Source organism: Bufo gargarizans, chromosome 7 (genome assembly GCF_014858855.1).
Source record: "Bufo gargarizans isolate SCDJY-AF-19 chromosome 7, ASM1485885v1, whole genome shotgun sequence".
In the NCBI taxonomy this organism is placed as follows: Eukaryota; Metazoa; Chordata; class Amphibia; order Anura; family Bufonidae; genus Bufo; species Bufo gargarizans.
Window position 1 is genome coordinate 174,855,294 of NC_058086.1, and position 20,017 is coordinate 174,875,310.

The 20,017-nt window shown below is 42.5% G+C and overlaps 1 protein-coding gene across 2 annotated transcripts in view; it reads left to right on the forward strand.

The window, feature by feature from the left end:
- TLCD4 (TLC domain containing 4) overlaps positions 1-20,017 on the forward strand; it is a 62,217-nt gene that overhangs the window by 8,414 nt on the left and 33,786 nt on the right. The window contains exons 1-2 of one of the 2 annotated variants that reach the window (XM_044300499.1): positions 1,580-1,661; positions 12,472-12,632. In XM_044300499.1, coding sequence (XP_044156434.1) covers positions 12,478-12,632 — 155 coding nt within the window. In that variant the 5' untranslated portion in view covers positions 1,580-1,661; positions 12,472-12,477. Of the gene's footprint in view, positions 1-1,579; positions 1,662-12,471; positions 12,633-20,017 lie in introns of those variants that run through there. The other variant, XM_044300500.1, reaches the window with a different exon arrangement.

The following is a 20,017-nucleotide window of genomic DNA, read 5'->3' on the forward strand; positions in this document are numbered from 1 at the left end:
GTCAGTGACAGACGAAGACCCTGAGGAAAAGCCAGAAGTGGTATATTGGTTTATTACTGCTTCTGTCTCCTTTGCTTGGTGCATAGTGCTCAATGGGGGATATGCAGTGAATAGAGGAGGTGGCTATGCCGGTAATTATTATTATTTATAATTATAGCGCCATTCCATAGCGCTGTACATATGATAAGGGGTGCACATACATAATACAGACAGCTGCACTAAGCATGAACAAGACAAGTTACAGACTGGTCCAGAAGGAGAGAGGGCCCTGCCCATGAGGGCTTACAATCTACAAGGTATGGGAGAAGGACACAGTAGGTGAGGGTGAAGCTGGTCATGGCGGTATAGAGGCAGCAGGGTCATTGGTTGTACGCTTGTATAAAGAGGTGGGTTTTCAGATTTCTTTTAAAGGGTTTCACTGTAGGTGAGAGTCTGATATGTTGGGGGTAGAGAGTTCCAGAGTATGAGGGATGGAGGCGATTGTGGGAAGAGGGGATAAGAGGAGAGGAGAGAAGGAGGTCTTGTGAGGATCGTAGATCACGTGTGGGGGTGTATCGGGAAGTATCAGAGATGTACAGAGGGCGGACGGGTTGTGGACGGCCTTGTATGTATTTGTTAGTATTTTAAACTGAATTTATTGGGCAATGGGGATGGGGAGCCAGTGAAGAGAATGGCAGAGGGGAGAGGCAGAGGAATGACGGGATGAGCGGTGGATTAGTCGGGCAGCAGAGTTGAGGATAGATTGGAGGGGTGCGAGAGTGCTGGATGGAAGGCCACAGAGGAGGATGTTGCAGTAGTCTAGGCGGGAGATCACATGATCGCTGGGTGTTTTTGGGGCAGGGCAGAGCTGGGTTTAGCAAACCCTGATCAGCTCAAAAGGGGCAAGTCCACAGGTTAGGGGGCGCAATACTTTGCTTGCTCCGGGCACTGGCAACCCACGCTATGCCACTGCCATGTGGCCCCAGCCTTAGGGATATGTATGGGGTGATGGTCTATATAAGAATGTATTTTTCTCCTGGTACAATATTTATGTGTTAGACTTTATTCCTTATAAATACAAATTTCTCAGGCTTTACGTGCTGAACTAACATTGTTTGTACTCCTGGTCCTGTTGATCTGTACTATACGGCCTCTGGTGGAAATCAAACATCTTCTAGAAGTTCACTTCGTGTCCCTGCTGGAAATAAAGCATGACTTTAAGCAAACTATTACAGAGTTGTTCCTTATACCAGAACATGGGTCTCACTTGGTGCGACTCTAATGTCTCTCTGTCCTAGTTACTTATGTCCACATCAATCTTAAACTGTGTCCAGGGAGCCAAAGAAAACCCGAAGAGCAAGCGTTTCCTGCATTTCTGGTTTGTGATACAGCCCCCCTAAGTGACTGGGTCCTTGCTCCGAGACAAATATGCAGAAGCGTTCTCTGGAGAGGTTGTGAAATGTGTTCCTCAGTTTACTAGAGTTGCTTGCCCTATGACAGTGCAAAGACATTTGATCAGTGACCCTCACAGCTGTGCCAACATTATAAGTGTCTGCCATTCTGATATCCAGTATCATTTCCATATCCCATAGAAATAAATAGAAAACACAGGGACAGAAATCCACAAGAATTCAATGGGGAAAGCAGCTAAACATTATCTGTAAGCACAAGTCAAGGGATAGGTAAGTGTCTCACTATACCCATAATTAAAGTGTGTTATTCTGCTTCCACAAAATTCAGGAAGATATTGAGGTATTTAACCCCTTCATGTGTTTTCTCGTCACATATTGTACTTAATGACAGTGGTAGATTTGAGTCAAAATATTTCATTTTTATTTATAAAAAATACAAAATGTACAAAAAATTTGCAATTTTCAAAATTTAAATGTTTCGCCTTTTAAAAACAGATAGTAAAACCTCCTAACATAGTTATTACTTTACATTTCCCATATGTCTACTTCATTTTTGGGTTACTTTGTAGATGACATTTTCTTTTTTTGGGATGTTACAGGGCTTAGAAGTTTAGAAGCAAATCTTTAAATTTTTAAGAAAATTTCCAAAACCCAATTTTTAAGGACCAGTTCAGGTCTGAAGTCACTTTGTGAGGCTTACATAATAGAAACCGCCCATAAATAGCCCCATTTTAGAAACTACACCCCTCAAGGTATTAAAAATGGATTTTTACAAACTTTGTTAACCCTTTAGGTGTTCCAGAAGAATTAGAGGAAAATGGAGATGAAATTTCAGAATTTAACTTTTTGGGCAGATTTTCTATTTTTTTCTGCTAACAAAGCAAGGGTTAACAGCCAAACAAAACCCAATATTTATTACCCTGATTCTGTAGTTTACAGAAATACCCCATATGTGGTCATAAACTGCTGTACGGGAACACGGCAGGGCGCAGAAGGAAAGGAACTCCACATGGTTTTTGGAAGGCAGATTTCACTGGGATCATTTTAACTTGCCATGTCACATTTGAAGACCCCCTAGAGTAGAAACTCAAAAAAAAGACCCCATTTTGGAAATTACGGGATAAGGTTTTGTTGGTAATATTTTAGCGTACATATGATTTTTGGTTGCTCTATACCAGGGATGTCAAACTTGTGGCCCTCCAACTGTTGCAAAACTACAACTCCCATCATGCCTGGGCATACTACAGCTATCAGGGAATGATGGGAGTTGTAGTTTTGCAACATTTGGAGGGCCATGAGTTTGACATCCATGCTCTATACTACACTTTTTGTGAGGCATGGTAACAAAAAAATTGCTGTTTTGGCACCGTTTTAATTTTTTGTTAGATCATGTGGTATTTTTATAGAGCAGGTTGTTATGGACGCAACAAAACAAAATCTGACTTTTTTTGGTTGTTTGTTTCAGTTTTACATAAAGTATTTTTGAGAAAATTTATTTTTTAGTGTCTCGATATTCTGAAAGCCATATTCAATTTTTTTTTTTTGGGCGACTGTCTTATGTAGGGGCTAATTTTTTTTGGTATGAGATGACGGTTTGATTGGTACTATTTTAGGGTGCATATGACTTTTTAATAGCTTGGTATTACACTTTTGTGATGTAAGGTGACAGTTGGCATTTTTTTTTTACGGTGTTCACTTGAGGGGTTAGGTCATGTAATATTTTTATACAGCAGGTTCTTACGGACGCGGCGATGTATAGTTTTTATTTATTTATTCAGGTTTTACACAATAACAGCATTTTTTAAACCAAAAAAATCTTGTTTTAGTGTCCCCATATTCTGAGAGCCATAGTTTTTTTTATTTTTTGGGCTATTGTCTTAGGCTGGGTCTCATTTTTTGCAGGATGAGATGACGGTTTGATTGGTATGATTTTTGGGGTGCATATGACTTTTTGATAGTTTGGTATTATACTTTTTGTGATGTAAGGTGACATGATGTAAGGTCTTTTTTTTTTTACGGTGTTCATCTGAGGGGTTAGTTCATGTGATATTTTTATAGAGCTGGTTGTTATGGACGCGGCAATACCTAATATGTATACATTTATTTATTTACTTTAACACAATAAAAGCATTTTAGAAAAAAAACATGTTTTAGTGTCTACATAGTCTAAAAAACATATTTTTTTAATTTTTTGGGCGATTGTCTCATGTAGGGGCTCATTTTTTGCGGGATGAGGTGACTGATTGGTACCATACAACTTTTTTGATCACTTTTAATACCTTTTTTTGGGGTAGTGAGTTGGGCAAAATTTCAATTCAATCATAGTTTTTATTTTTATGGCGTTCACCACGCCCGGGACCGCCCTCATCAGTCCGGGGCCGGTTAGCTGAGATCCCTGGCTGTGTGTAACAGCCGCGGTCTCAGCGCTGTCACCATGTCTGCAGACATGGTGACAGTTTAATGCCATGATGTGTATACTCGTCATGGAGCGCCAAGTAGCAGTACTCCATGACGAGTATAAACGTCAAATAGCGCTAAGGGGTTAAACGTTATATACACCTTTGGGGCAATTTTTTTTTTATTATTGCATTGTACTCATTTAGAGCTAAAAATCATTTTTTCAATTGTTCTTTAATAAAAATGTTGAGCCCTTTACTCTGTCCAGCCTTGAGATTCTCTAGTATCCTGCTGTCTGTTTTCACTCTGTTCTGTCAGGCAGCTCAGCTGACGGCTCCTTATCTTTGATCTCCTAGACACTCATTATAGCTCAGTTCTTATCTAAGGCTGCATTTACATCTCTGTTTTGGAGATACGGCTGCTTGGTAATGGACACACTGCTTGCCTCCAGGTGTTGGTTATGTGGTCATTTAACCTTCCTTTAATTTATAGTTGCTTCTCCCACTATGCTGTGCGGTTTATAGCTTCTGTGCCTGTGGATTGTTTGTGGTTGGATCTTGGCTGAGTTCCTGGTGCTTCCATAGCCCCTTTGAAGTTAAGTCTTTCCTTTCCCTTTTTGTATTTTGTTTGGGTTCTGTGTATTGCTTTTCCCTATTGTTTGTATTAGGTCTGAAGGAGACTCCTGTTCATCCTTCCATTTGGAGGAACAGGTAGTCTCGTCCCTGCCATTAGTACCAGGGTCCTATAGGGCTAGATAGGACTCTAGGTATTCCTGTGTATGAACTTACCTACCTTTGGGTTCTGTTCATACTGGTAGTCAGGCAGGATTCTGGTTAGGGTTTTCACTAGGAGGTGTCCATCTTCCTTCCCTAGTTCTCAGGCCTGATTCCCTGTTTCCCTCTCCCTCCTATGCTCAGTGTGGTGTTTCCCTTCCACACCGAAGTGTGATAGGAAGGCATCCAAGAGGGCAGCGTACACAGGCTGTAGATAGGACTGTGCACACAAGGTAGTTTGCAGGGAAGGGGGCAATCACATAGATGTGTGTAGTACATCCAACATGGACACAGAAGAGGCTGAAACTAGGAGTAGATTACAAACTGATATAAGGAGGTCTGAAAGTGACTGAAGGAATGAAGATTTTAGATAGAAACTTAGTGTTTATCTTGAGTTTAAAAAAGTAGCTCTAATATATGTAAAATATGCCAAAAAGGGTCCACAGCAGGCTAAAATCAGTCTGTCTTCCAATTGCCTTCCATTCACCGCCATGGGACTTCCAAACATAGCTGAGCGCCAATGATGGCCTCGCCATAGACCCAGACCTTTCCACTGTGCCGATGTCAAGGGGGCTACCTGAATGGCTGCCAGCCAAATAATGATCTGATGTACCTAGAGCTGGGAGCGTCAAGTACCTATGTACCTGGCTGACAGCTGCTGCTGCCCTCTTGCCATCCTGAGGCAACTAGAATCGGAGGACACAGCGTGGTGCGGTCCAGCACAAGCGACATCTCCTGGAGAGGTATTTTGTGATGCACTGTGGTATTTGTCTCTGCTGGGGTGGTATCTTGTGCTGCAAATGTTGGCTCTGCCATCTATAAGTTTGGTCCCAACTACAACACGGGGCCACTTTTAGTTTTTTCCAGGACCACTTTTAAGATCCCAGTCTGCCCCTGCCAAGCGTGCTCACTCTGCTATTTTTGGAACTCCCATAGAAGTGGATGGAGAGCACGCCGTACAAGTGCGGTGCGCTCTACTTCGCTTTCTGGAGATAGGAGTAGGTTTCAGAGGTAGGACCCGCACCAGTCTGACACTGCTGGCATATCCTAACGATGTCTGAGATGGGTATAACTCAGCAATCCACTTCATATAGCCATGGTTTCTAATGGCCTATTAATAATAGATCTCCTCATTATAGCAGAGGCCTCCAGTTCTCATCATCCAGCATAAGATCCATAATTACAGACAGAGGGCTTTTACTAAACCTAAATATAAAGCACCGTAGAGCGCATCATGTCGAAACTGCGTCCTTCAATGTGACAGTGACGGACAAGGCCGATGAGAGGTGTTGAAATTTACTTTCATGGCTGGATTGATTCACTGCAGTTTGATAGAATGATTAATTTGTTGTGTTTTCTGTAATAGTAAATCATGCACGCAGAATGAAATCCTAACTAATATTGACACAGCCTGATGTATCAGACTGCCCGTCGAGGTTTCCTAAATCACATTCTGCTCCAGGGTTTCCGTTCTAGAGATCATATAATAAATGATTATAAATGGGATCCCTCCAGTTAGCAGTCCAGTAATGGAGCAGTGTGGCTTTGTAGCTTGTACCTAGGATCGGCAGGTAAGAATCTGACCTTTAATTTTAAATTAATTCTCGCTGAAACGTATAGAGCAGGAGGAGCTGAGCGGATTGATATATTGTGTTTTTGGAAAAGATTCAGTAGAAGTTGCTCGTTCTGGGCTTTGAAGTCCAGGAGGCGGTCCTATCAGTGATTGACAGCCTGCCCTCTATGACTGTGTATACAGAGACAGCTGTCAATCACTGATAGGACCGCCTCCTGGACTTCAAAGCCGAGAACGAGCAGGAATTTAAATGAATGAAATAGAAGTTCTACTGAATATTTTCCTATAAAACTATATATCACTCTGCTGCGCTCCTCCTGCTCTATAACCTGCTGCCTGCAGCTCAGACACCATGTTTGACATGAATATCCCCAGTTTTAAAGGGAGTCTGTCCCCAGGAACGTCACCATTAAACCAGACACAGTGGGAGACATTTATCAATAATGGCATAATTTGTGCCAAAAAATTGCTAACATTACAAATCAAAAGTGGTGATTTGTTTCACTTCATATATTAAAAGGCGCACGACACTTTTGAAATGTGACTTTTTTAAATATAAACTTGATTATCAGCCTACTTCTCTTCATTTGCGACATTTTAACTCCAATAGGACAAAAATGTGAATTTTTACATGCGCTATTTCAGCCAACCCTGCCAGACCGCACTTGCGACTTTTGAAACATATTTGCAAAATTTCCACTGGTAAATTGTGACTTTTGTCTCAGACTTGGGATGTTTTTGGTCAATTTATTTATTGACAAAACCCTGTGGTTTCGCTCATTTATTATATATATAAAAATAAACGCGTCCTGTTTTAACCCTTTCAGTACCAGGCCACTTTTCACCTTAAATCCCAGGCCGATTTTTGCAAATCTGACATGTGTCACTTTATGTGGTGATAACTTTAGAACGCTTTTACTTATCCGTGACATTCTGAGATTGTTTTCTCGTGACCCATTGTACTTCATGACAGTGGTAAATTTGAGTCGATATATTTCACCTTTATTTATAAAATAATCCAAAACTTACCAAAAATTAGAAAAATTTCTAAATTAGAATTTCTCTACTTTTAAGACAGATAGTAATAACTCATAAAATGGTTATCAATCGACGTTCCCCATATGTCTGCTTTATGTTGGCATCATTTTGTAAATGTCATTTTATTTTTTTAGGACGTTAGAAGGCTTAGAAGTTTAGAAGCTATTTTTCAAATTTTCTAAAAATATATTAAGGGGGGTACTGAGCACTTTGACCCCCTAAGGATTTACGAAATTTGGAAACACTTGGCTGTTTCTTCCAATAAAATGTTGCTTTAGTCCCAAATTTTTCATTTTCACAAGGGGTAACGGGAGAAAAAGCACCCCATAATTTGTAACCCATTTTCTCCTGAATACGGCAACACCCTATATGTGGTGGTAAACTGCTGTGGGGGCACATGGCAGGACTCAGAACAGAAGGAGCGCCATATGGCTCTTGCAGCGCAGATTTTGATGGATTGGTTTTTATGGGTGCCATTGTTTTTTTTTTAAGTGATTGTCTTATGTGGGGGGCATTTTTTGCGGGATGAGGTGATGGTTTGATTGGTACCATTTTGGGGTACATAAGACTTTTTGATTGCTTGGTATTAAACTTTTTGTGAGGCAAGGTGAAAAAAATGGCTATTTTGGCATAGGTTTTTTTTTAAAGTTTTTTTTTACAGCATTCACCTGAGAGGGCATATAAAGTGATATTTTTATAGAGCCGGTCGATACGGATGTGGCGATACCTAATATGTCTACTTTTCTTTTTTTCCTTAATTTTTTTACTTTATTTTGGGAAAAGAAAATTATTATTTTTTACTTGGAACTTTAAATTATTTTGTAAAACTTTTTTAACTTCTTTTTTCACCTAATTTTTTGTCCCACTCTGGGACTTCAACTTTTGGGGGTCTGATCCCCTTTACAATGCATTAAAATACTTCTGTATTGTCATGCATTGGCTGTAAGTGTATTACACACTGTCATACACTTACAGCTTCCTACCTGTGAGATCCAGGGAGCCGGATCTCACAGGCTCTCATGGAAGGCAGCTACAATGCCTAAGGAAGGCATCGGGCTGCCTTCCCTGCCATCGGGTCCCTGTCACAGCAGTGCGGGGACCCGATAGCCAACCCGCACCCGGCAGGATACCGCACGTGCCGCAGTCAGCGCTGACCGCGGCAGTGCAAGGGTTAATGCGCCGGCATCTGTGTTTTCACCGATGCCGGCGCATACAGCAAGGGTCCGGCTATCTGTGACTGCTGGACCTCTGCCGCTTATCGGGCGGGCGCAGCTCCTGCACCCACCTGATTAGAGCGCTGGTATCCTACAGGTTAGTACTTACCTATCACTTGTTCCCACGACAAGTTGCTTTTTTTTTTTCCTAAATGTGACTTTTTGACAAAAAGTTTCATCTTTCTGCCATAAATGCGACTTTTTACACAAAACACCACCACATCAGCTGCTGTAATTGTCTGGAACAATTTATAATGAGGCGTAATATATGCCAATTTCATAGCCCCACCCACTGTCAATTATAACTGATTTCTGGCGTGATGCATTCTTTATGGTGAAAATTCTGGAGAAAACTGCTGATATATTTGGGGCAAATCAAAACGCCATTCTTTTTATCACATTTTATGCCATAATTCTGGTGCAACATGCTTAGTAAATGTCGTATAGTGTCTTATAGGACGAGCTCAGCTGAACGTTCTGTTGCTTCATTCTGGAGAAAAAGTACTTTTAATTCATATGCAAATGAGCAGCTAAGTGCACTGAGGGCGGGCCCAAGCCACTCTGTGCACCCTTGCTCCTCCTACTTCCTCTGCCAGCCCCTGCATCTCCTTCTGGAATGACAGGGTCCGGTTCCTGCTTAGTCGTTACATCTGGCTCTGTCCATCAAGAAAGAGACAAAGCTGGTAGAGGAAGAAGGAGCAAGGGTGCACAGAGTGTCTTGAGCCCGCCCTCAGTGCACTTAGCTACTCATTTGCATATGGATAAAAAGTACTTTTTCTCCAGGGTAAGGCCTATTGCACACGACCGTATGGCTTTTTCAGTGTTTTGCGGTCCGTTTTTCATGGATCCGTTGTTCCGTTTTTTGTTTCCGTTGTGTTTCCGTTTCTGTTCCGTTTTTCCGTTCCGTTTTTCCGTATGGCATATACAGTATACAGTAATTACATAGAAAAAATTGGGCTGGGCATAACATTTTCAATAGATGGTTCAGAAAAAACGGAACGGAAACGGAAGACATACGGATGCATTTCCGTATGTGTTCCGTTTTTTTTGCGGATCCATTGACTTGAATGGAGCCACGGACTGTGATTTGCGGACAATAATAGGACATGTTCTATGTTAAAACGGAACGGAAATACGGAAACGGAATGCATACGGAGTACATTCCGTTTTTTTTGCGGAACCATTGAAATGAATGGTTCCGTATACGGACCGTATACAGAACACAAAAAACGGCCAGTAAACGGGAAAAAAAAACGGCCGTGTGCAATAGGCCTAAAGCAACAGATCACTAAGTGAAAAGTATCAGAGTCTCAGAACTCAAAAGTTTCTATGGAGCAAAAGTTTGAAGTGTCTTTTTGACATTTGTTTTTACCGGTTTAGTGTGGATTCCGTTTTTTAGCATATGGCAACATATGAGACAGGCATGCAAAAAAAAAAAAAACTATAGACCCAATTTTCTTAATTGTCAGTTGTATACCAAAAGGTGACATTTTTGGGTCTATTGTTTCTTTTTTTTGCATACAGTTGTATAGTTTTATACTTTGGGGGCAAGAACACAGGAAAGCCACATTTGTCTCATTTGTGACCGCTCTTTTTATTTTATGGAAGCTGTAGTCTGATGGAACAGATGCTGCTGAACTTTATTTAAATGAGATTGCGAAACCCAGTTGCGCCATGCGTTCACCAAACGTGTGTGTATTTATATCCCTCGCAGCTTCTTCTCTGGTGAGTGGATTAAAGAGCCGCTCCTGCTTTCCAACAATGTTTCCTGGACAGAGCTAATCTCTGCAGGTAGATCAGAAGGCAGGGTGCAGCGGACGGATCTCTTTTTGCCAATGTTTGTCTTGTTTTGATGAGAATTCCGCCATAGATTGCAACCTTGGTGATATCCACAGCCAACCCTGCAATCCGCAGTTATTTGCGTATGGGGTTGAAAAAACATAGCAGTTTGCAATCGTTTTTTCTTATGTATCTGTAGGGTACATAGTAACTGTCTATAAGGGATGGTTCACATCACGTTTTATGCCTCCGTTTGACGTATATGTTACAAAAAAAAAGGATACAAAAACGCAGCACCCCACATTCTTGTATCCTGCACAATCCTGTAAAAAAAAAGTATACTTTTTTTTTTTTTTTTTTTTTTTTCAATGGTAAACGGATGCCACTGTATGGCATCAGTCTGAGGCATCTGTTTAACGTATACATTAAACGGATGGGAGAAACGTGATGTGAACCCACCCTTAAGTGGGGGTCCCATCAACATCAACCTACAGTGTTTATCAATGGCTGACTGAGGGAGGTGGTGGAATGAGGACCCCTGTTCTTCCAGCAGGTGAGTTGGGACCCCCATCTATCAGACATGTTTGACACTGGTACTTCATAAGTGTCCGTGGCATAAAAACTTTCTAACATAAAAAAATATAAAAATACAAGAAAGTTGCAAAGCCTATGTCGAAATGAAAGAGATCTGAGTTAAAGAGGGTTGTCTCACTTGAGCAAATGGCATCATATCATGTAGACAGAGGTAATACGAGGCTCTTACTAATGTATTGTGATTGTCCATATTGCTTCCTTTGCTGGCTGGATTAATTTTTCCATCACATTATACACTGCCCGTTTTCATGGTTACAGACCACCCACAATCCAGCACTGGTGGTCATGCTTGCACATTATAAGAAAAAGGGCCGGCCTCTCTGGTGGCCGGGACTGTGAGAGTGCACATAGACCGGCCCAGGGGCGTAGCTATGGGCTCAGGGGCCCTGGTGCTAGAGTTCAGCTTGGGCCCCCCCCCTTCCCTCATCGCTTTGTGGTCAGGGATGCCTGAGGCAAAAACCTCACCCCCACCCCCGCCATGCCAAATTCTTGGCCTAACCCCTTCCCTCCAGCCAGCTACGCCCTTGGACCAGCCCTTTTTCTTATAGTTTACAAGCACGACCACTGCTGCTGGATTGCAGGGTGGATGTAACCTCTGGATATGAGCAATGTATAATGTGATGAAAAAATTAATCCAGCCAGCAAAGGAGGCAATATGGACAATCACTATACATTAGGGAGCGCCTTGTATTAACTTTCTCTACATGATAAATGCCATTTACTGATGGGAGGCAACCCCTCTAAGACTCCTGTCCTGCTTAGTACATAGGTCATCTCTGCTTTGGAATGCTAATCTGTCAAAGGGAATATGTCGCCTATATTTTTTTCATCTAGTTAAAACTAGATAGCAACACATATCCTTTCTTTCTAATCTGTTTTTATTTTATGATTGTATTATTATTATTTTTTAACCTAAACCACGATTATGGGGGGGCTGATATGCTTTTCAACAGCCACCATGGGCCATAGACACAATGGTCAGGAGGGAACCTCACTGACATCTATGGGAAAGTTTTCTAGGCATGCTGTGTGATCTGTGCAGAGGTCAGGAGGGAGTAGATAAGCTGTGATATCACCTCCTGTGAATGCTGGATCCAGTGTTATCTATACAGACATGTTATCTGTCATTGTAATCCTGCATGTGATAAGGAGATGACTGGTGAAAAGTAATCTGTACAGACCAAGAATTGGCAGCTAGTATTAGGCTTAGTGGCCACTGTGTGAAAACTGTAGGATTATTATTATTTTTTTTATATAGATATAATACAGAAAATAAAAAACAACAACCTATAAATAACATTAAAAGGTGATCTAAACAACAGATCATTTTCTGATGACACATCCCCTTTAAAATGTCGGTATCCCATCTTCTCAGAGAAGTGTGATCAAGACTAAATCCTTCAGTAAGATATTGCGAGTCTCCAGCGACTGCATATTTGTGCATCTGGTTAATACAATATCTGCAAGGAACCGCTTGCTATTTTGGTAAGGTAAATCAATCCGCCGGTCTGTATAATCAATCCCTCCTTCAGATATGCTGGCTCCGTTCAAGGCAATAAGTTAATGTGTCAAGGAGTGTCAACAATGCAGCATTTTTCAGGACTGCTCTATAGAAATGCTCTGCTGGCACTGGAAGTCATGTCCGCCGTAAAGTCAAAGCTAAGCATATTCTAAATCTGAAGCACGCCTGACTTCATCTCTTTCTCCTCCAGGTCACCATGCCTAATTTCAGCCCGCTGACACTGTGCATCTCTGCAACAAGCTTTGCCATCTCCCAGTTCCTGTTTCACGTAGGAAGCTATCGCCTCTCAACGCGTTTTACTGGTGGCTTCACCAAGCTCAGTGAAAAGCAGAAGATTGAATGGAATTCCAGGTACAACTGGGAGGACTGGTGACGTATCCCGTAGAACCGTGTTCACTAAGTGTGGCGTTTCAGAACAATTCATAAACCTCTAAATCTGGATTTATTAGCTCGCTGTGTGATGTTTGATTGATGCCCCATTATTAGAAAATGTACTATAGATGTTTGATAGCCAAGGAGGTGTCACAGGCCGCACAAGTGTCTATCAAGTTGATTGCTGGCTCATTGGCAGAAGAAATGCTCTGCTGATTTGCATTATGGAAACTTAGGGGGTCATTTATTATACTGAAATACTATATTAGGCGTATCTCAGGCGCAGATGGCGGTGCAACGATTAGTTGCGCTGCTATCTGCAACTTCGCCCCGTTCATGCCAGGTCTACGTTTGTGGGTGCGGAAGGGGACGAGCCTGCTGGCCCCTCTCATTTACCATTTTAGGCGTAAAAAGGGTCTAAAATCTAAATCTAAGACGGCTCAGAAGCTGTCTTACATTTAGAACTGGCACTGGATACGTTGAAGTTAAGGAGAGGCCGGCGCCTACCACCGCCAGTTTAGGGCTTTATTAAGACCGTTGTCTAAAACGCCGATCTTAATAAACGCACCCTTTAGTTTTATGTAGATGTAACTTAGGCCGCATGCACACGACTGTATGTGCAAATCGCAGATCCGCAAAATAGGGATGCGGTCCATGTGCCGCCTGCATTTTATTTGCAAACCCATTGTATTCAGTGGGTCCGTGGTCTGCATTTTGCGGACCTAGTATGTCTTTTTGCAGAACTGACATATGGATGCTAAAAGCACACCGATGATCCCCATGCTTTCCGCATACGTTTGTCCGGTCTGCAAGAAGATAGAACATTTCCTGTACTTGTCAGCAAAATGCGGACCCAATAATGTCAATGGGTGCGCAAAAAAATAAGAATGTAACACAGACCTCATCTGTATTTTGCAGATTCACGATTTGCAGACTGCAAATTGGATATGGCCGTGTGCATGTGCAACATAAGTAAAGCTTATTTGTGAAGTTGTGCACTCTCTTCTGCTTCTGTGCCCCGTCACCATGCTGAGCTGTGCCCCGTCACCATGCTGAGCTGTGCCCCGTCACCATGCTGAGCTGTGCCCCGTCACCATGCTGAGCTGTGCCCCGTCACCATGCTGAGCTGTGCCCCGTCACCATGCTGAGCTGTGCCCCGTCACCATGCTGAGCTGTGCCCCGTCACCATGCTGAGCTGTGCCCCTGCTGCACAGACGGTATGTCCGCCCCTATAGTCGATTTTTTTCAGCCAACCGCTTCTGGTCAGCAGGGACCCCCTTATTTCTGGAGCCTCAAGCACTTGCTTGGGTTGCATGGTGGTAAAGTCTGCCCATAGGACTATTATAGGTCCATACCACCTTCTAGACACTTTGGGGACCTACTGTGCCTCTCTATGTTTCTGTATGTTTATTATCAAGACATACAAAGTTTCTGCTGTCAGATTCCACATGAATAGAAAACAAATTTATATGCCATTTTTTATCGGAGGCTATATTATAAGAACATTCTCCCCTAAAAGCATTGCTTCTAGGGGAGAAGAATAAAAATAATGGAGGTGTAAGGGCTCAACAGTCCTGAGGGCGCCATCTCATTTAGCCCAAAGCACCATAATGCTCAGAAATAATCAAACTTTTCAAACACAGTTGATGAGATCCAATCTTAGAAATCTATACACCATATAATATACTGTATGTAGTTGCATTTATATTCTACACAATGAGATCACATATGGGGAAAAACAAAAGTTTTACACCTGCGGCAATTAGATCCGGCAGACAATGCCAGGCATCGGCCAGACACAAACCGCAGCATGCAGCGATTTGCGGCTGGACCTTCGACGGACCCCAATATACTCCCGCCGACTAAAGGTAATCCATTTGTATCTGACAGGGCCGGATCCGGAGAATTCCAGCAGGCTGCTCTGTGCCGCAACATCCTGCAGGAATTCACGACACAGGTGTCAAACTAGCCTAAAGGCCCTATTACACAGAGTGAATATCGTACAAGTTCTCGTGCATGCGAGTGAAAATGAACGAGAATCGTGTGATGTAATAAGTATGAACAATTCAAAGACGACAAAACGCTAATTTCTCATCCATTGTGATCTTTCAGCACGTTAAAAAATGATCGCTCCTCATTAATAGATCTGTTTATATATGGAGTCATCTACTCGCTAATTACACTGCCTGTCCAAAAAAAGTTATGAGCCTCCTATTGGATAATTACTGCACGGGCGATTATCTTTCATCTGGCAATAAGTTATTTAACCCCAACTGGTGCAATGAGTTGCTTCTTATTTCTTAAACAACCATGTCGAAAGACACATCTCGTGGTTGTGGAAAAGATGTTAGTCTGTTTGAGAAGGGTCAAATCATTGGCATGCATTAAGCAGAGAAAACAGCAAGGAGATTGCAGAAACTACTAAAATTAGGTTAAGAACTGTCCAACGTATTGTTAAAAACTGGAAGGATAGTGTGGACCCGATGTATTCGAGGAAGAAATGTGGCGAAAAAAAATCCTGAATGATCGTGATCGGTGATCACTTAAACGTTTGGTGAAATCAAATCGAAGACAAACAACAATAGAACTCAGGGCTATGTTTAATAGTGAAAGTAAGAGCATTTCCACACGCACAATGCAAAGGGAACTCAAGGGATTGGGACTGAACAGCTGTGTAGCCGTAAGAAAACCACTAATCAGTGAGGCAAACCCGAAAAAAAGGCTTCAATTTGCTAGGGAGCATAAAGATTGGACTCTGGAGCAATGGAAGAAGGTCATGTGGTCCAATGAGTCCAGATTTACCCTGTTCCAGAGTGATGGGCGCATCAGGGTAAGAAGAGAGGCAGATGAAGTGATGCACCCATCATGCCTAGTGCCTACTGTACAAGCCTGTGGGGGCAGTGCTATGATCTGGGGTTGCTGCAGTTGGTCAGGTCTAGGTTCAGCGACAGTATGTGCTCCAAGAATGAGGTCAGCGACTACCTGAACATACTGAATGACCAGGTTATTCCATCAATGGATTTTTTCTTCCCTGATGGCACGGGCATATTCCAAGATGACAATGCCAGGATTCATCGGGCTCAAATTGTGAAAGAGTGGTTCAGGGAGCATGAGACATTATTGTCACACATGGATTGGCCACCACAGAAACCCCATTGAGAATCTTTGGGATGTGCTGGAGAAGGCTTTGCGCAGCAGTCCGACTCTACCATCATCAATGCAAGAAAAATTAATGAAATATTAATGCAACACTGGATGGAAATAAATCTTGTGACATTGCAGAAGCTTATCGAAACAATGCTACAGCTACTCGCCTTACAAAGGAGGTGTTGGCATCAGAAGGCTCTGAGACAGGAGCTGCAGTGAAGAGAAGTGCAGACCATTGGTGGTACGGCTAGTGCATCACCCACTAAAGGGGCAGTAGGCAGTGGCGTAGCGTGGGTTGCCAGCACCCGGGGCAAGCCAAAAATTGCGCCCCCCCGCGCCTACCCCAGGCACGCCACTTTTAACAGATACTGTAGTAGATCACTAGCAGTCCTATGTTACACCTCAGATAACACAGAGATAACTCTCTGAGTACAGATAATGTAGTAGATGGGTGTGAGGCCCCAGAATTCTGAACACGTACAGTGTGACCTGAAGTCTGGGGCCAGAATGCGGCAGTATGGGCCAAATTCTCAATCTTCTCCCCCAACCCTACCATGAAACAGATATGTGGATGGACATTATTATTACAGTAGAATACCGCACCATACCTGTTACATCCAGTGACGTCTCCTGTGATGTAGACTCTCCTCGACGTCTTCATTCAGAGATAAGACCACCATGATAACTTCTTTCAGCCGCTTCTCGTCTCTGCAGAGTTTCACCGAAAAAAATTTAGGTTCCTCACTTTACTATCATGCTCTCCTTCCTTCAACACTGTCATCCTGCTGCCCCCCAATACTGAGCTAGAGCCAGACAGATAGCTTTCATTCCCCCTGTATATTATAATGGCCCCCTCTTTATTATTAATGTACTGGCCCCCTCTTTAATAACAAAGAGGGGGCCATTATATTAGCAAAGAGGGGGTCATTACATTAATAATAAAGAGGGGGCCATTACATTAATAACAAAGAGGGGGTCATTACATTCATAACAAAGATGGGGTCATTATATTAATAATGAAGAGGGGGCCATTACATTAATAATAAAGAGGGGGCCATTACATTAATAATAAAGAGGGGGTCATTACATTAATAATAAAGAGGGGGCCATTACATTAATAATAAAGAGGGGGCCATTACATTAATAATAAAGAGGGGGCCATTACATTAATAATAAAGAGGGGGCCATTACATTAATAATAAAGAGGGGGCCATTACATTAATAATAAAGAGGGGCCATTATATTAATAATAAAGAGGGGGTCATTACATTAATAATAAAGAGGGGGCCAATACATTAATAATAAAGAGGGGCCATTACATTAATAATGAAGAGGGGGTCATTATATTAATAATAAAGAGGGGCCATTATATTAATAATAAAGAGGGGGTCATTACATTAATAATAAAGAGGGGGCATTACATTAATAATAAAGAGGGGCCATTACATTAATAATAAAGAGGGGGCCATTACATTAATAATAAAGAGGGGCCATTACATTAATAATAAAGAGGGGGCCATTACATTAATAATAAAGAGGGGGTCATTACATTAATAATAAAGAGGGGCCATTACATTAATAATAAAGAGGGGCCATTATATTAATAATAAAGAGGGGGCCAATACATTAATAATAAAGAGGGGCCATTACATTAATAATGAAGAGGGGGTCATTATATTAATAATAAAGAGGGGGCCATTATATTAATAATAAAGAGGGGGTCATTACATTAATAATAAAGAGGGGTCATTACATTAATAATAAAGAGGGGGCCAATACATTAATAATAAAGAGGGGCCAATACATTAATAATGAAGAGGGGGTCATTATATTAATAATAAAGAGGGGGCCATTATATTAATAATAAAGAGGGGGTCATTACATTAATAATAAAGAGGGGTCATTACATTAATAATAAAGAGGGGGCCATTATATTAATAATAAAGAGGGGGCCATTATATTAATAATGAAGAGGGGGTCATTACATTAATAATAATAATGTACTGGCCCCCTCTTTATTATTAATATAATGGCCCCCTTTTTATTAATAATGTACTGGCCCCCTCTTTATTATTAATATAATGGCCCCCTTTTTATTATTAATGTACTGGCCCCCTCTTTATTATTAATATAATGGCCCCCTTTTTATTATTAATGTACTGGCCCCCCTCTTTATTATTAATATAATGGCCCCCTTTTTATTATTAATGTACTGGCCCCCCTCTTTATTATTAATATAATGTCCCCCTCTTTGTTATTAATGTACTGGCCCCCTCTTTGCTAATGTAATGTCCCCCTCTTTGCTATTAATGTACTGGCCCCCCTCTTTGCTAATATAATGTCCCCCTCTTTGTTATTAATGTAATGGCCCCTCTGTTATTAATGTACTGGCCCCCCTCTTTGCTAATATAATCGCCCCTTTCTGCTCCAGTCCTCTCCTCTCCTCTCCTCTCCCACCCCCCATACTGCCGCCAGAGCCTCTGCAATTAGGTAAGTTAACATTAAAAAAATACTTACCTATCTCCATCCCCGCTTGTTCCCGCCGCAGGCGGTCACGAACGCCTCACTGTGCCTTCCTGCGCCGCGTCATCGCGTCATCTCGCGAGACCCGACGCAGGAGGTCACAGTGAGGTTATCGTGACCGAGTCCTGCGTCGCTCGCCTCTACTGCCTTATAGGCTTCAGGCCTAGTGGCCTGAAGCCTATGGGGCATAACGGAGGGGACGGGAGCCATAGGCTCCCGTAGCCCTCATTGAAATTTCGGATGCCTGGCGCCCCCTGCAATTTGGCGCCCGGGGCAACGGCCCCTCCGGCCCCCCCCACGCTACGCCCCTGGCAGTAGGTATGGCTGAATAAAGCACCTGGCGGGTGCCATCATCTCTTGGTGCGGCTTTGAGCCGGGTGCACCCCCCCCCCTCCAGCTGGTGGTGAGTGCTAGTCATGGCCTCCTGCAGCACGTAAACTAGAATACAGCCTGTAGGCCTTCTTCCTGCATGTCTACTACTCAAGTGGTTTAGTTCTGCTGAAACACAGCTGACATCCCAGTAGCCAGGTTAAAGTGGTATGCATGGCACTTGTGCATGTAGAAAAAGGTGCAGTAGCACCAGGATCAGCGTGCATCCTGCTGGGGGTATGCTAAAGTAGAAAGGCAGCCGGCCAAGCGAAGAAGAATAAGCCTGAAGCAAGTCCATGTCTTGTTGAAGATGACTGCATAAGGTAGAAATGACCTGCAATGCCGTGGTTTGGGAGGAGAGGTAGTCATCCTCTCCAGATATGTGCAACTAAAGCAGCAGAAGACAGCTGAAAAAGATGAGATGGCCCTGCCAACGAGATAAGTGCAAGCGATGGCAACAGTGACAACCAACATCCAGTGACAACAAGTATGACCAAAGTGACGGATGAAAAGCTGAGAGAAGCAGCAGAAGGGGTCAGTCATGGTGGTCCAAAGAGGAGCCAACACCCTGGTCTGTGTATCAGCCCTTGGGAACGCTGTCATGCCGTGGGAAAGTGTAACAGCGGCTAAGCCAGTGCAGATTACATACATCCGCAAGGTCTGAACGGCGCGCAATCACACTGTTGCATCTTTCTGATTCATTGGAATGTCTGGGGCCTTTTTTACTCTGCGTCAGGTCCTCAAATTATGTTGTCTGCTAGAATGTGACTACTGCACAATTAGCACTGACTGACGACACGGGCCTATGTCGCCATATGGGATGTTTCTGGGAACTTCCGAAGTGTTAGAACGAGCCATTTCCGGGCCCTGCTATCCCTGCAATGCACAAATACATTTCGGCTTAGAATTTCACAGACCGGCATCTCTGAGTGTAACATGATGTGCCTTTGGGAATTTTAAAGTAGCTTTTCCCTCCTGTCTTGGCAACTTTGCAAGTTAATGTGGCTCTTTGTGATGCTGAGCTGAAAGAAAGGCGACCGTTGTATAGGAGGTCCTGAAGCGAGATTCTTGTGGGTTAGAAAGCAGAGAAATCACATATTTCACGGCAGCAATTAATAATTTGTTATTTCTGTGCCTCGAGTTATTGCCTCCAATAATTGACTGAACTTCTGACTGCAGATGTGTTTTTCTATGGACACCTTCGGGGGCAATTTTTTTTATGATTTGCATTCGACTCGTTTTGGACAAAAAATAATTTTCCAATTGGTCTTAATTGCAATTGTTCAGCCTTTTTTGAGATATAAGGGTTAAAAAAAATCTGTCTT